Source organism: Eurypyga helias, unplaced genomic scaffold (genome assembly GCF_000690775.1).
Source record: "Eurypyga helias isolate BGI_N326 unplaced genomic scaffold, ASM69077v1 scaffold10026, whole genome shotgun sequence".
NCBI lineage: Eukaryota > Metazoa > Chordata > Aves > Eurypygiformes > Eurypygidae > Eurypyga > Eurypyga helias.
Genome location: NW_010256178.1, coordinates 91,236 through 108,218, shown reverse-complemented (window position 1 = coordinate 108,218; position 16,983 = coordinate 91,236). Strand labels below are relative to the sequence as shown.

At 40.2% G+C, this 16,983-nt stretch overlaps 1 protein-coding gene across 1 annotated transcript in view; it reads right to left on the bottom strand.

The window, feature by feature from the left end:
* Positions 1-763: 763 nt before the first annotated feature.
* PDGFD (platelet derived growth factor D) overlaps positions 764-16,983 on the bottom strand; it is a gene marked incomplete at both ends in the record, with an annotated part of 33,455 nt that continues 17,235 nt past the window's right edge. Inside the window, 2 exons of the mRNA XM_010153587.1 lie at positions 764-965; positions 5,860-5,919. Of these exons, the coding sequence (XP_010151889.1) occupies positions 764-965; positions 5,860-5,919 (262 nt within the window). The remainder of the gene's footprint in view (positions 966-5,859; positions 5,920-16,983) is intronic.

The following is a 16,983-nucleotide window of genomic DNA, read 5'->3' as shown; positions in this document are numbered from 1 at the left end:
ACCCTAACAGACCTCCGAGATCTGTCCTTCGACATAAAGAGCAATTTCATCAGGCCCTTCAGTGCACGGTTACCCCAGAGCATGACTGTCTCTTCTAAACAGTGTTTCTTTAGCATTATGGGTTTGTTCTACTAGCTTAACATCCCTTTGCTTTACCATTTGGTGGATGGTTTGAACTAACAGAAGGAAACAAGAAACGTAACCCAGAAATGTGTGCTTTGCTCAATTACAGAAAAAGATGTTAAACCATAATATGTACTTGCCAACATAATGAAAAACAGAGAGATGTTCACATCCTGAAAAAACAGCTGCACATACAGGTGTCTGCACCAGATGCTTCTCTAAGCACAATGTGATAAAAGTGATTATTTCTCACTCAACAGAGTACAATCCTTAAGCAGGGTATTTAAAGGAGGATGATAGTGCAGGTGATTAGGAGCCCCATGCCTTACACACAAAGCAATGTTTAAGAGGGTGAAGCTGAGAACCATCTGTCCTTTACACAGGGGCCTAAGTTTCTGTATCTGAATTCATAATAACGATGGGCAGTTTTCAGTCAGATTTATCAGGCAAGATCCTACTCAGTCAGAAAATGATTAAGGACTAAATGACTTATTCCTGTTTTAATAGGTGGTACCTTGCCCTGTGACTCCAGCAGGAACACGGGCATGAGAATCTAATACCTGACCAATGGACATTTCTATGAGGAGTGAAGAAATAGCCTGGTCTTGTCCCAGAGTATGTATAAAGTATCTTTGCCTACCTTTGGACTTCCTGTCATGGTAGCTTCTGCCTCGATAATGGTGGCCACTGTCTGTGTACAAATTCTCAAGATCTTCTTGCCAGGAGTCAGGGTTAAAATGTTTGAGCAGATCCTCCACCGTGTCAAACGCAGCAATGGTCTGATCCAGTGCTTCTGCCGTGAGCGTAGGGTCAGTCACTGATGGAGAGGGATAGGATACCCCCTAAGAGTGACATACATCTCAGTGTATTTGGAATAAATTGCAGCACCATTTAAAACATTTGAAAACAGTTATTGAGAAACGAGTCTCATTATTGACTGAAACAGCTACTTTGGGCCATCTTTCCAAGTCCTTACACGGGCGAGGCTTTGTTATGCCTGTGTTTTCTTTTTGCAAGGAGAAAAGACACTAAGGAACTCTCAAGCAAATCCTGGATGAGACGCAGTGAGTGGAAGCACCGCCACTGATGGACTGTCAACATGCACACCCACTCCTCAAAGGGGATGACAGTTTGCACATATACAAAAATGCAATGGAAATGTCTTTTTCAACCAGTGATGGCCATGACCACAGAATGCAGGTGCTTTTTAGTGCTGAGGTGATGCCTTCACAGCTCTGCCAGTTCTGTTGGTAAATCCGTAATACGCAGATCAGAAGCAACAGCAGAGAAAGACAAAGGCAACAAGTCCACTAGACTGTCTTTCCCTGGTCAATTTGGACAACAAATTTGGCTTGGTTAAAGACTTGAAAAGATGGTCCTTTATTCCCAAGAATTAAATGTATTATGAAACACCAATGAATGCTAATTCTCCCACCCTTTTACCAAAAATACAAGTTATTAAGCAAATGAGAGAAAATGCGATATTTGAATCTCAGCAATGTAACAATGAATACTGCGATTACCAACATAGTAATATCCTCACCATTATATCACAATACTGAAAGGAATATTATTTCCCACAAGAAAGGGCCAAGTACCATTCTCTGAGTGTATTTCATTCCCATTGAAGTTATGGCACAACTTGACTTTGACAGAAAGATTGCAGCAGTTTCATTTTTACTGGAGAGGACTTTAAACATTTTTAATAATCATTATTTAAAATCACAATAATCACTACTCTGATATCAATTTTTGCTTTGTCCAAGCACAAAGGGTAATAGTATGTGTAAAATATGTAGAAGACAAAATACTGATGCAGGTCTGTTATTTTCTGCAGGACCACAATAAAAATACCTGATTTTATCCAACAAGAATCATAATATAGAATCATAGAATCATTTGGATTGGAAGGGACCTTAAAGACCATCTAGTTCCAACTCCCCTGCCACGGGCAGGGACACCTTCCACTAGGCCAGGTTGCTCAAAGCCTCATCCAGCCTGGCCTTGAACACTTCCAGGGATGGGGCATCCACAGCTTCTCTGGGCAACCCATCCCAGTCCCTCCACAGCCTCTCTGTGAAGAACTTCTTCCTGATATCTAATCTAAACCTTCCCACTTTCAATTTAAACCCATTACCCCTTGTCTTATCACTACAGGCCCTGATATAGCACAGAAGTTGTTTGGATTTTGGTCTTATAAGTTAAAACATTGGGAGAAAAACCCTAGAAACCCCCTTGAAATAAAGAAAAACCTCATGAAAACCCAGGTCTGAAGTAATTTAGCAAAAAAATTAACAGCTCCCCAAAATATTTTTTTTGCCTCCTCCAAGTAAATTCATATGTTAAACTATTTATCTTTGTGATTAAATTCACTCAGTTGGGTAGTAGTGGAAAGGTGAACTCATTTGAGTATAGTTATTCACTTTTTTGCAGAATTGTGTCCTTCAATGCTCTCTGAAACAGTTTTAAAGTATATATGTCTTTCAAAATACATTTGTCTTTAATGGTAAGTTATATCACAAAAGTAACAATCCTTGATATTTTACTGCATATCTGCTGAAATTATGGGCAGTCCAAATCATTAAAAACAAGAAAGAAGAAATAGCGAACGTTACAATATTGCAGTCAAGAGAGCACAGCTGCGCTTTACTGCTTATCACCAAGAGGACAAGAAGTGTCAGAGGGCCCACTTGTGACTGCAATGCCTCTACAATGCAGTGCTAAATAAGACACAGTGCAGATGGCTGTAAAAATTCATGACCCACTAGAAGAGAAGGCATACCTCAAAGCACCTCTCCTGACTTCTAAGTGGCTTGGAATAACGACTGTCAGATAGACGGGAGCCCCGGGTGTTAAAAATCTCACGCCAGTAGAGTGAGACCAGCATTTTTATCTAAAACAATGCTGCAGGAGAGACTGGGCGGTGGGTGGGCATCACACGGTGTACTAAGGCAGGCTCTGAGGTTACAAAAGAAAAATGCACCCAAATGCTACTTGCTTACCGAGGAGAGCTCAGTGGGGCTCATGGCTCATATGTGACAGCAGCCACAGAGGGAAATGTCAGCCTCGACTACCTTTCAGAAGTGAGGGAGATGCTGTGAGGATGCCGAAGAAAACAGCAGCATAAAAATCAGGCCATAGATGTGTGGCTTAGAAAATGAGAGGGTTTTTTTCAAATGTTCAACTCTGCATTTTATTACAGAACTGCAGGTCAGGCTGTGAATTTGCAGCGCATTTCAAATTCATACAGGCTGCAGGGATTCCCCATTTTCTTTTCATATAAAAGCTCCTACTCAAGAGATTTGTGCAACCTCATTCACACACAGAAGAAAGCTTAACTTTCTCTCAGTGACAGCCAAGTCAAGAGGAATTATTTCAACAGCTCAGATAACCCACTGGCAGTGACATCATGTGACAGGCCCAAATGCAACTTCAAAGCTGCCAACCCAACTGCCTCTCTTTCGTCCTGCCAAGAACAGTACTAGCTTTCGAAGAGCTTGTGCTCGTCATAATCTGGCTTCTGAGATCGCATCCGAAGAAAGGACAAGAGGAAGAGTGAAATGCAAGAAGCAAGAGCGAAGCTTTGCTGGTTACAAATGGTGTTCCTCATGGCTCAGTACTGGGGCCAGTTCTCTTTAATATCTTTATTGATGATCTGGATGAGGGAATCAAGTGCACCCTCAGCAAGTTTGCAGATGACACCACTGACATGCTTGAGGGTAGGAAGGATCTACAGAGGGATCTGGACAGGCTGGATTGATTGGCTGAGGCCAACTGCATGAAGTTCAACAAGGCCAAGTGCCGGGTCCTGCACGTGGGCCGCAACAACCCCCTGCAAACTTTATGAGAAAAAAAAAACAAACCCAAAATATGGTTCTGTGATATGATCTCAGACAAAGAAGAATAAATTTTCTCACCCCCAATTTTTCATTTTTAGAGTTGTAATGTACCCAGATCTTCAAAGGAGTGAGTCTCTAGGTTGCCTGTGGGTTTGAGGGGCAAAACGTAGATCTGCCATGCCTACTGAGCATCAGCAGAACAGTATGTGATCTTGTCAGCCATGGACAGGTCTGAGTTTGTTTTTCTGCTTCTCAGGACCACAGCAGAATCCCTGAAGCTGTCTCCTGAAAAATTTGGGTCCTCAGACTTTTTCCTTGGTGCTTTTGGGAAAAATTACTTAACCTCCCTATCTTATTTTCCCTGAGGATAAGAAAGGGCAAGTGGGTGCAATGTATGCTCAGTAGAAAAAGTTATGTTTAATTAGATAGTGGATAGCATGGGAAAACGGATGAAACTGGGGTACTATTTGTGGTTTAGCTCTAGGTTTCTGCGTGACCTTGAGCATCAAGGGCTACTGTAATATGGGTACTGAACTTTCTCACCTGTGATACATTAACAACAAATTTCAGAAACAAATAGATGTGAAAGACAAATAACAGGTTTCTTTTCAATATTAAAAAAATACTGGATTATTGTTGGCATATTGTGCACTTTAGGATGCTAAGGAGGAGAACTAACATGGCGTTTACCATATACTTGATCTCATCTTCACAGTTACCTGATGAGGGAGCCCTAAGCTTACATTTTCAATCATCAGCCTACCATATTTTTAAACAAAATATTCTAGTACATAGATTTTTTTCCCAGCACCATATTAGAATGAAAAATGAGTTTATATCTTTCAGTAAACGAGTGTTTCAACATCTCCGGCTTGGCACATCCAGTTGATCTCAGCCATGATAACATTACTACTCAGGACTTTCAGCACAATTAGTTCAAGGCTATCAATGCATTGTAAAATGAAGCGCAAGTGTAATTTACAAACTCAAGTGTAAGCACAAGTGAGAGTGGCTTAACCTCTTTTAATTTCAGCATTACAAAATTTTCTCTGTACCCACTAACTGCCTTGGACACTAATCAGTGGAATTTATCCATATTCTATTTACTGCTCCTCCACTGGCAACTCTTGGCAGCTACTGTAACAAAGGGGCCATCACAAAACCTTCTTCCATGAATGCTCCAAACTTTTTCCTCATTGGTTTCAAGTCTGCTTTTCAGTGCTTATACTCATCTCATGTTTTAAAACAGTTTATAAGAGAACTCCACATATTATAAATTCTGATGCTACACTGCCATTACCCACAATGTGGACCCAAAATACAACTGTAATTGGGACATTTAACTGGGACATAATTGGGAAAAGAGGTGACAGTTTTTTGGACAATGACAGAAATGTTAATGACAGGAAAAATAAGATTTTATACTGGATTACTTGTTTTCTCTTTTTTTTTTTCCCAAGTCAAATTTCATTGCTGAATATGGAGACTTTAGAGATACTATTACAGACACTTAAAAAAATCTCAGTATTGACAAAGAAAAGCTAGATCCATTTTCCTGATGGTGTGTTTTAAGTATAATCATTTACTTAGGTCAAGATATTTTACAACTGAAAATTGTAAGGAGTTTGTACCTTCCATTTTCATCTTGACAGGATGAGTTTGAAAACAAGATATGTTTACCAATAGCTGTCTCATGCTTACAACACCTGATGGCATATCCTCAGTCTTTTTTCCTTAAAAACACACTGGTTGATTCCAGTAGGAGTTGGATAAACACTTATTTCATCCTCTGCCAAAGGTGAATACATGGTTTCTCTGTGCAGACACCACTTTAGTGAGCTGGATTCAAGCCATCCTATCAATTCATCCATGGGCAAAATAGTAACAAATTACTTACTGAAATAGAGCTTGTGACTGACTCCCAGTTGGTTTCTGAGGCTGCATGCTGGAAATCATCCTAAGGGGAAGAACCCACAGGAAAAACCACCATTAAGGCAATGTCCTAGGTTAACTGCAGAACCAAAAAAATGTCTCCATATTCAACACCTGTCACCTTTTTCAACGCTCTTGCATGCAAGAGGCCCTTGCGATGCACCATTCCTAAATAACGCTATTTGCATTCAGGTTCCTCCCTTTTTATTGTTTATAAACTAGCTCTTTCCAAGCTTGCTGGGGCAAGATAAGTATTATTATCTGTACTGTGATATACACTGCTTGCATAGCAGGACCTAATCTGGTCAAGTCCACTCCATTTATCTTCCAACATAAATATCAAACAGCACCTCTGTATGTCTACAATCAGAGTATTAAGCTGTTCCCCAAACTGATCTGTTCTGGAAAGAATGTGGACATGCTAATACCCTGGTACTATTTAGCCAAGGTGAAAAGTAGGGTAATCTAATCCATTTGAAATGTAGTCCTAACATGACTGTACTGCTTTCAGTGCTTGCACTGAAGAGGACTTGCTCATCTGTGCAGAGCACTGAATGGACTGTGTCCTTTACATCAAGAAACACAGCCACAGTACATTCATATCAGAATTTTCATCACACAAAACCTGTGAGCATTTATGAATAATTTGAGCACAGGGATGGGATTCATCTCATCTACTTCTGGACATAACAAAGCAAACATCTAAGCTAGTCTCTCTTGTTTCCATATACAGTCAATAAAACTAGCATTTTTAGGGTGCAAATCATCTGATCAATTTCAAAAGCTGAATTTGGGATTAAATGCTTTTTTTCTCTTCATTCGTAAAGGGAGCCTGGGAGGACTAACTTAAACACACAGGTCAAAATTGCAGATATTGACATGTGGCCACCTGAATCCCAATCCACTTGTCTAACCAGTGATGGGCAATCATTACCTAAATAATGAAGAAGCCATTTCCTTAGTCTTCTGGCAGTTTTATTCATTTCTAACTGGAATAATTAAACCATGAAAAATGGGAAAAAAGGCAGCATTACAGAATGGTTATTAAACACAAACATGCAGTGAATAGCTAATGATTGCCATGAATATGCAGGTAAGGAAATTGGAGTGAAATGTCAGCATACCAAGATTTTAATTTCTAATAACAGAATTTATAATGAAAGGATTTAAAGAATATGGATCAATGCCTGGGCTCACCATTTTTCACTGACTAAGTATGTGCTATGCATTTTTAAAGTTGGCAACTGAAAGGGAGAATGGAAGGGTAGCTGCTCAGCTGCTGCTGTCTAGACTCAATGCCGCATTGGATCATATATTCAATTATTTCTTAGGAATAGAAATGAAAAAATTGATCACATAATCTGCTAATTCATCAATAAAATTCTACTTTAATCAAGAAGGAAGAGGACCACTTTCAGATCCATACTCAATACACGTGGTATTTTATTATTTTTCATTTGCTATAGAAAAATATTGAAACGTGTCAAAAGTCCTAAGATTGTTTATTCAACACTGTTAGTGTTTCTTCCTTAAAGTGTTCCTTTCTCTCAAATTTGAGGCAGCAAAACTGCATTCAGTTCTGCAATACTTAAGATTGGTAGAAGTTAAGACACCCCATCACAGTACAGGGATACTAAGTGGCCACTGAAACTGCAGGGCTATTAAAACTTTAATAATTAAAGTGGTCATTTTCTTCCAGGAATACAAAAGCAGAACATTATTGGTAAAATTTTTTAATGCAGTTCTTTTTTATAAACAGTAAGGAGATCTGCAAATGCTATGATCAGGTCCTAAATAATTCAGGACCAGGGGGCTACCTTGGCCACGTTCTCTACACATTTGGTTGCCTAGTTCTTGACAAACCATGATTTAAAATACAGAAAAATGGATTTGAAAAGCTCATGGATCCTCTGGTAATGGTTGCCAGTTGCAAAACTTGGAAATAATTTCCTCTCTGTCATTAGCTTCCATTTAGCACTTCCAGAAAAAAGTGGCATTGAGTTCTGAGGCATTATTATGAAACAGGAACAATCTGCCTCACTGAATGTCTGGAGAAGACCAGAGACAAGGAATAATTTTGTGTTTGAAGTGATGGTGCCCTTGTATTATCTAATTGTAGATATCAAAACTGTTTCTTTAGTCTATGATTCTTTGAGGTGGTTGATGCCAGGGAACCCCTCCAAAATGCTGAGATAGACGTGAACCACCTGCTTCTTGGATCTCAAACCTGATGACTACACATTTTGACTCTGTGATTATATTTCATCTGCATAAACTATTCACAACTATATGGCTTTGTTCCACCATCACTCAAGGCAGCTGCAGTCATTCTGGGCTTCTTGGAGCTTTCAACCTCTACAGTTTGAGGATTATTATTATCTATGGCTCCTGCTTGCAGCTATTTCAAGCAATAATATCAAAGTGGTTCTCATCATTACAAAACACTGTCCTCCTTTCTCACCATTGTCCCTAGCAGAACCTGAATGACAAAGCTATTTTTCATTGCTTTCTCTTCAGTTCATACTACCTTGTTTATGTGAATTTGCATATTATCACTTGGCTATTGTTTCCTTCATGAGTTCAAATGACATTAAAGTCGAAACATTTAAAAAAAATTACATCTTTTTTAACTGAATACTGGAAAAATGGGGTGGCAATAATTTGACTACATCACCCTGACAACAGTGCTTTTATTTTTGTATGTGTGCCATGGTAACATAACAGCATTACATGAGACTTCAGCAAAGCACTGCATTAACTGTTCTACAAGCAGCAAAAATACAGGCAAAGCAACAGCGCTACCAATCACCTTCTGATAGCAGCTACTTATATTGAAGAAAACTACTTCCATACCTCAACTTCCAAAACGGCACCTCAGCAAGACAAATCCTGAGTCAGTCCTTAGAGTTAAATATGTATGGACATTGATATATTGTTCTTGGCTCTGTTTCAAACGAAGATAAGCTACTCTTTCCTTCCAGGCTGACTTTGTCTATAACCTGTCTCCCACCACCGATCTCCAGTAAGTGACAAGGAGTCACAGGGAATACTCTCTGTTTCACCTAGGGCTTTCACAAGTGGAGATTGTGAGGCAAAATCACTGCTATCAAGGATGTATGAGGCTGCAGAGCCAGACAGCACTGGTTACTGAGGGAGATGCTTTGCAGCCTGGAGATCCATGACCTTGCAGCATCACAGGCTCCGCTGGGCTCATGCCATGGGGTTTGGCAAGGTCAGTAGGAACAGGGAAGAATCAGGAAGAAACCAGGGATGAGGCTGGGAAGCTTGCTAGTTTGAGAAGCATGTTGTCCTTGACTCACTTTGCTGTACCACAAATATGGCAAAACATGAGTCCTCCCAGCCATGCCAAATCACTGCCAGCTCCTCAAATTAAAAGCAAGAAGCCCTTTCTACCATTTCTGTGATTATTCTTTTTTTACATACTTTATCACTCTAGGTTAGTTCTTCGTCATTTTGGTGCTTGTATGAGGCATGACGTCTGGGATAGGCAGTAAATGCCATGGGATGGGTACAAAACACCAGCAGCTCTCTCCAGTGAAAAGAAGCATCCCCATATCTCTGTAAGATCCTCTTTAGACTCTTCCTCCTAATCTACAGATGTCTGGGGTAATTGGATAAGGTTTGGTAGAAGATTGTTTATTTGACCAACCAACTATAAACTATGGCTAACAAAAGCTGAGGTGATGCTCTCCACTTCAGGGATTGGGAAAGGTTCCCAAAAGAATTGTGGTTAGGAAGATCCCAGAAAGCATCCTAGACTGATGTTTAGGGCTACTGGTTTAATAACGTCCTCTCCTGAAAGAGCAACCTTCTCTACTGCAACCTTGTCATGTGTGAGGGAGAAAAGTGAGGGGGGGAAAGCTAAAAATGGAGGTGTGTTTCTGGGGCAAATGATCATGAGAAAGAGGAAGAAACAAACTAAGGAAAAACTAACACAGAGAAGGTGAAAGTGTTGGTGTCTGTCTGTGGTCATCTGATTTATGACATTTAGATGCCATAGCTATAAACTATATACAAGAGAAGCAGCTTCTAGGTGTTTGCAGAAGAACAGAGCTAAGGGATATACTAAGGTACAAAGCAGATTCTGCAAAACCAAATCAGAGGTGAAATGGGGCATGTTCAAAGAGCTCCAATACAGTCACAAAAAGAAGTTGGGATCTCTCACTGGAACATAAGAATTAGGGACTAGGACAGTGGAAGGTCTGTAATGAAAACCCAGGGAAATTACAACTTGAAGAAAAAGAGATAAAACTATCCTAACATTTACATTAATAAAAGGAAAGTCAATAATAGCTATTTTTAAACAATAGTCAACAAACATCTATTGCATTCAGAGCTGTTTGCAGACAGGTAGCTGATAAGCAGATAAACTAGTTAGTAATAATAAATTATAATGATCTGGAAATAAGGTCTTTATTTTTTCCCTGTAACAAGCAATAGTACCAGTATTTTGTCTGATAATTAAATTATTATGTATTACATTTAATATACAAAGCAACATGTATTTCAAGCAAATAAACCCCAAAGAGAACACACTGTTTAACAGCAACAGTGTTAGGTAAGTAAGAGGCAAATAGAAGTCAGAGTTCCTTTAAAAACAACGCTGTGATAAATAATCAGGTTTGTACACTTCCACTGATTAATATGATCTCACATGTCACATTTTAGTACACTCCAATTTCTATTCTTAAAGATAAACAAAAGCACAGATATTTACACTTTGAAATATCTTCTACCATATTTTCAATCCATCACATTGCTACGTTTCATTTTCATATCAGTTATATTTATTAGCACTTCTCCTAAGGATGCTGAAAGACGCCTATTTTCCAACAGCAGGCTACTCAGTAAGAAGTCAGAAACTGCATTTTTCTTACCTGTAGATAATGGCCAAACCATTGCTCTGTTAAGTTCTGGTGACCAGGCTTTAAAATAAAAAATGCTGAATTTGGAAAGCATGCAAAAATGATTATTTGTAATCTAGAAATCCTGCCTTGCAATGAAACACTAAATGGAGGCCAATGTCTTTCAAGAAGGCTTAGAGGTAACTTAGCCTTGTGTCTCCAGATAATAACCTGTAGTTAGCTACAAGAGGGAGTTACCAACATTAACAAGCTCTTCTATGTAGCAGTGCAAGCACTGAACAAGATCAGGTGGCTGTAATCTGAAGGCAGTAATATTCAAACTGGAAGTATGAGCAAATCCTATCACTGGTGACAACTATTACTGGAACAGATAAGAAATGAACAAATAACTTTAACCATATTGAATTCTCTTTTATAATTTCTGGTGTACTCCCATAAAGGCAGGCCATCCATGACACCACTATTTTAAAGTCAGTAATAAAAGGTCAGACAGCCACCAAAGCATCTGATCCCAAATGTGATCATATTATTCTTGCCCTTTAAAAAACAACATAGATTGAGTCTCTGAAGCCCAGTTGCCACTACATATCAGTAGCTACAACCTTATCAGTTATGACTAAGTTAAAATCAGTGCAAAATGACATATAAAATCACTCTTGATTTGTCCTGACACATTTACTAGCTATAACTGAGCGGGAAGCACAAGATACTTAAAATTCCAAAAGTTTTAGCCTGTAATAATGATTTAGATTAAATGCAGTTTGATAGATTTATTTATGAAAAGTTGAAGTAAAACTGAAGCAGAAAAATATATTTAATAAAAGTTATGTTTGGTCAATACTTCTCTTCATCCTTCACCCAGTTTTGGAATTAGGCATTGCTGCGCACATGAGTGCCCAAGACACTGACATTTAAATGATCTCTCTAAAAGGTCAGATAATACTTGCTCAAATGTGCCGATAGTTATGCCTTTGAAAAATCAGATGTCATCTAACACTGTACTGCCCATGAGCACCCTGTTTGATGCACATACTCACAAGGGAGTGCACAGGATTCACGGCCATGCTATGCAAATTGTGCATTACCTTTAGTTTTTCCGTTTATCACAGAGGCCTGTCCTCATATCTCCATGTACAATGGATTTTGTTTTCTAGTTGCTGTTCTGATGAATAGTGTTGCTAAGCAATTGTAAACAAATATAAATCAACTAATATTAATTGTAAACACTGTGCAATCCCTCCTTTGCTGTTTTTATCTGAACGACAAATTTTAATTCTGCAATTAAACGCTGGGACACAAAACTTGTAAGGCTCTTCCAGATCATCCCTTCCAAAACCCTCAGACTGGTTGGCTGTTTCCAAGCTAAATTTATCTTTATTGCACTTATGTAAGTGCCAACTTTGTCCTTTTTTCCCCCTCCCAAGTTCGCTTCCTGCAGTACTTCTGAAGAGATGTTCTATCTCCTCTCAGCATCCGTTTTATTACACTAAGCAAGCCACGTTGTCTTGGCCCTCACTAAGAAACGTCCTCTTTTCCCCTGACTGTCCTGTAGCTGTTCCCTGAACACAGTCCAAGAAAGATATGGTTGCTCCGTACTATGGGGACCAAAACCCAACAAAGTATTCCAGAAAAGATGCAACTACCGCCTCATTGGTCCTATGCCTTGTACATCCAGAAACTTCCCTCTCCCTTCTTTGCTAACCAGTGAGATGACATTTAACAGCAAATAGTTCTGTTATTAATCTCTACATGAGTGACCTCTTTGCTCTCTTTTTTGGCTGTTGCATTTCACTGCAAAATCAATTCTCCGGTGCTCAAGGTCACCCAGTTCTCCTGTCTGATACTCCTGATTTTCCCATTCATCAGCAATGCACTTCAGCTCTGTGTGTGCTGCAAAAGCCATTAAAATGCTACTCTGACAGGTTGTGCTCTGGTCCTTACAAAAAAGATTGTAAGACGGACCCTTTAGAAAGTCACATTAGCGAGCTTTCCCTGGCTGGATACTCCCTTTTGCACTGCAGCACACTATCTATCTCCCCTTTGAATGCCTCGTGGCTCCTTTCTTAATTGCCATCTCCTCCAGTGTAAGTAATTGTTTCCTGCGTGGCACTGGGTGAGATGCTCCTCTGAAGTCCAATTAGATTTGCTATACAGCATTTCCTTCCTCTCCAGACTACCCTCCAGTCTGGCATGAGCTCCTTTCATAGAGATGTAGAAGTTTTTTCTAGTTTCCTGTATCTTTAACCACCTTCTCTGCTGACAAGTGCACCGTAAGCTTTCTAGGTCAGACTAATGAGCATGCAGTTGCCCCAGCCACGCTCCTGACATGGATGTTATAGACTGCCACTGCGTTCGCCATTTCCACGGGAGCCCTGGCTCCCCTTGCTTCACTCCAGGGATGCAAGCCAGCTGCGTTAAGGTAAGGCTGCGGCTGCTCCCTTTACATAACTATTACACAGAAAGAGAGACTTGCTTTCAGCAGTGACTCTTCATGCCTTATGGTCTGCAGTGTCCATCTCTTGGCAGTGATAATGGAGGGTGCTGAAGGCAATCAATCTCCTTCTTCACCTCAGTTCGGTGTCTGAACACACCTGTCCTACGGTACCCGCTCAGTTTGCAGAGCTTGCTGGTCCCCCTGTGATGCCCCACGCTGGCTCTGCCAGGGCGATGGGGTGCAGAGAAGAGAAGGGGTCCTGGTCATGGCAATGCTGCCCGTCAGAATGGTGTTGGGGAGGTGCCAGGTGGAAAAGAGCTTGGGAGGAGTGACCCCAAGAGCCAAACGCTTGCTCCCAGTCCAGAGTCCAGTGCCTTTGAGAGGACTTCGGCGAACTTGTATCATGCCAACCGACACGTGTTTGGAAGCAGCCTCCCTGGTAACAGGTGAATCTGCCTGGAGCAAAACTGAAAAAGCTGACACGTCACCTGCCCGGCAGTGTCCAGGTGGGCAAAAAAGTCTTTCAGAGGTAACAGAAGGCAGTGACAGCGTTTTTTTCGGGTCCTCCTTCTTCGTGTGACTCATACCAAACGGGAATGTACCGACATGCCCCAGTACTAGGGTTAGAAGGGAAAAGATTAACGAACTAAAACCTCCTAAGAGTTAACTATTCATTCTCTGTCTTCTTTCTGCTTGAGTTTCTAGCATTTTTTACATAGATTTAAGCACACTCTATAATCAGAGGAAAATAATCATAACAAGTACAGCCTAATTTCATTTAATATTCCAAGTTTTTCATTGTTCTACTAGGAGGACCTGCTAAGTGCTCTGACATGCACAATCACATTTTCAGATGCCATTTGGGAGAAACACAGGAGGAATAATAATAATAATGAAAAACTCTAATGGAGCTAAGCAAATTAATTCCAAAGCTGAGGACACAATGTGAAAAGGTAACGGTTAGGGACATTAGCTGTCCTAGCAGCAATCCCAGTCTATTGATTTTTTGTGAAGGATCCATTTGTTTTCGAGCTCTCTCCCAGAGGATGCCATTTAATTCTGCAGTAAGCATGTTGCAGGAGCATGTGTTATGTTTCACAGATAATGCAAAGCAAAACAATTTGTTCACCCTCCTGCTTTAAGTGGAAGGCACTGCATTTTGTAGGACAACAAAAAAGGACTGCTATACAAACTTTTAAAAATGATAACAATAATCATAAAAATAGCAAGAATACATAATCTCCAAGGAATACAGAAGTCAGTTTTTCTTAGCTTTTCTAGCTTTTGTGATGGGATCAAAAGCAGTTGATTTATTGCAAACAGCAAGGGATACTCCTTATTTGGAACTTCTTTTAACCTGAGTTTCATCAGTTAGAGTAAGGAAAATAAAACTAATCAGGCTGGACTTCCAGTCCCAGACTTATTCTTAAAAAGTGCCATTGCTCTTAAAGCTATAAATACAGGTACCTTAGGAACAGTCACACTTCTCATTTCTTTCATGCGTTAGTCTTATAAAGGTCAGTTATAAGTTACACTATGAAAGTCTAGATAAAAAGAAAACACTTTACATTTGCCAGACTTTTGTAAACAATCTGTCTAAACCACATTATCAGTTTTGGGAGAAGGTGTGTACTGGGTCAAAATCAGTGTGTGCCACATTTTATTTAAATTCTCACTAAATTCAATCATAACCAATTGGACTAAGGATGTCTGGAGAATTACAATAGGCTACATATTTAATTAAAATCAAGAGGAACCATTTATTTAAGTTTTATAGTAACGACCTGGAAAATGTAACAGAAGTTGAAGCTGGAAAAAAATAAATAAATTAGGATTTGGGGAAAAAAATAAAAAGTTCAAAACACCATTTAATACAAAGACATATGCTGGGACTGCCAGAGGTCACAAGCAGAGGCAGGAAAGAAAAATAAGCTTTCATTTGGAAGAATGTAAATGGAGAAAAAGGTACCAGCCATAAACTGCATTTGATTGCACACATGGACTCAGAAAGGAATTGGTGCCAGCAGCCTGGGCTGAGAAAAGAAGAAAAACATGAAACTAATCTGCAGTGTGACATGGTGTCATGGCCAAGGGGATACCTCTCCACCATGTCACCGTCTCCCAGGGGACTACAGGCAGTGGTGGGGCCTCTCTCCACTGGTGGGGAGGGTTTGAACATCTGCATGTCTTCACCACCTTCCCACAGGTGCAGGGCAGGGTTGTGCTCCGAAGAGAGAAAGGTCTGTGGGTGCAGGCAGCTTCTCTAGAGACCAAAGGTGGGTATTCTCCAGACAACAGGCACAGCCAGTTACTTTTAACCTATTTCGGTACGGTATCATTATCAATACAAATTGCAGGAGGTAGATTCATCCCCCACCAATAAAGACACCAAGGTGACACCACACCCATGCCATCCTGGCCTCATAGAGCAGGCCAGGTTTTTAGGCTGTCCACCTCTATCAGCCACACAGGTTTACAGGGAGAAAACATGGGGAGAAAGAGCTGGTACCCTCTGGCAGAAAGACTTTGGTCTGTGATTCAAAAAGTGAGTCTCTCCTGAACACCAGATCTGTTGACTTTTTACTGATGGTTTTAATCCAGCCCTCCCGGCCACCCTGTCCGTCTTTGTTCAGGATGACAAACCTTCCTGGATAGCCACCACACCACTGGAAGACCAGCAGCCGTGCAAGCCTCCAGATTTCAGCTGCTGGCATTACAAGCCTTTTCTCTGCTTTTAATCTATTTCCTAATGTACCTGGAAAATGTACTGAACCAGCACTGAGCCAGTGCACAAAGTTGTTGCTAAGGTGGGAAAGCAGAGTGTTTACTTTCACATATTTGTGATGGAAATAAATTACATATAAAGGGAGCAGTGTGTCCTATTTTCTGCTGCCTTATATTCTCTGCCTTCACTGCTCTTTTTTTTTTTCCCTTCAGAGCTTAATAATACCAATATTTTCTGCATAAACTTGTGTGTGTGTAGAAAAAGGGTGGAAGGCCTGAATGAGAATGTGACTAATATATCCAAGCTCTCTGCTCACCTAGAGCTAAGATAAGGACATAAGACCTTGTGTTCATCATGTCTGCCCAGAGGACAGGCAGCTCAGAGCTAATACAGACATGTAGTACAATGCACATTTTGAAACCAGTACCTCATTTCCAAAGACCTGCAAAAAGTCTCACCTCATCTGTAAAAACAGCAATGTTTTTCTGTTTGGTGTAGATACTCATACCTACACAGCATTCACAATTTCTATTAGCTTCTAGGAAAAAAGCAGGTTTTGGCAGCCTATTTCCATCACTAGCAGCCTCTTCAGCATGCAACACATACCATACGGAGCAGTTGGACTACCTGTCCTCATAGTGTCCAGGTTCTTCCAAGAGTTTTTTTGTTTCAAGTTATCGGCCAGACCTTGGTGTAAGATAAATTCTTGTGGCCCAAAGATTTTACCCTGGCATACTGCAGTGGAAAGATTAGCCTCATTCCTTCTAGGCCCTTTTACCAATTTTAAGGGTTTGCTTGTTTTCTCAAAGATAAGATTCTCTTTTAAAATTACCCGTGAGTCTGCAAACACTGAATACCAGGGCTCACAGATGCCATTAACGTCCCTCATGGTGTTGTCAGGCAGCGAAGAGAAAATTAAAGAAAAGGCCAAACTCCATGTAAGAACTTTTGGGCTATATCTACATTGATAAATGAAATGAGGTAGAGATTGATCAGACACGATATGACATATGTCCTAGGACATAACTATTACCCTACAGAGTG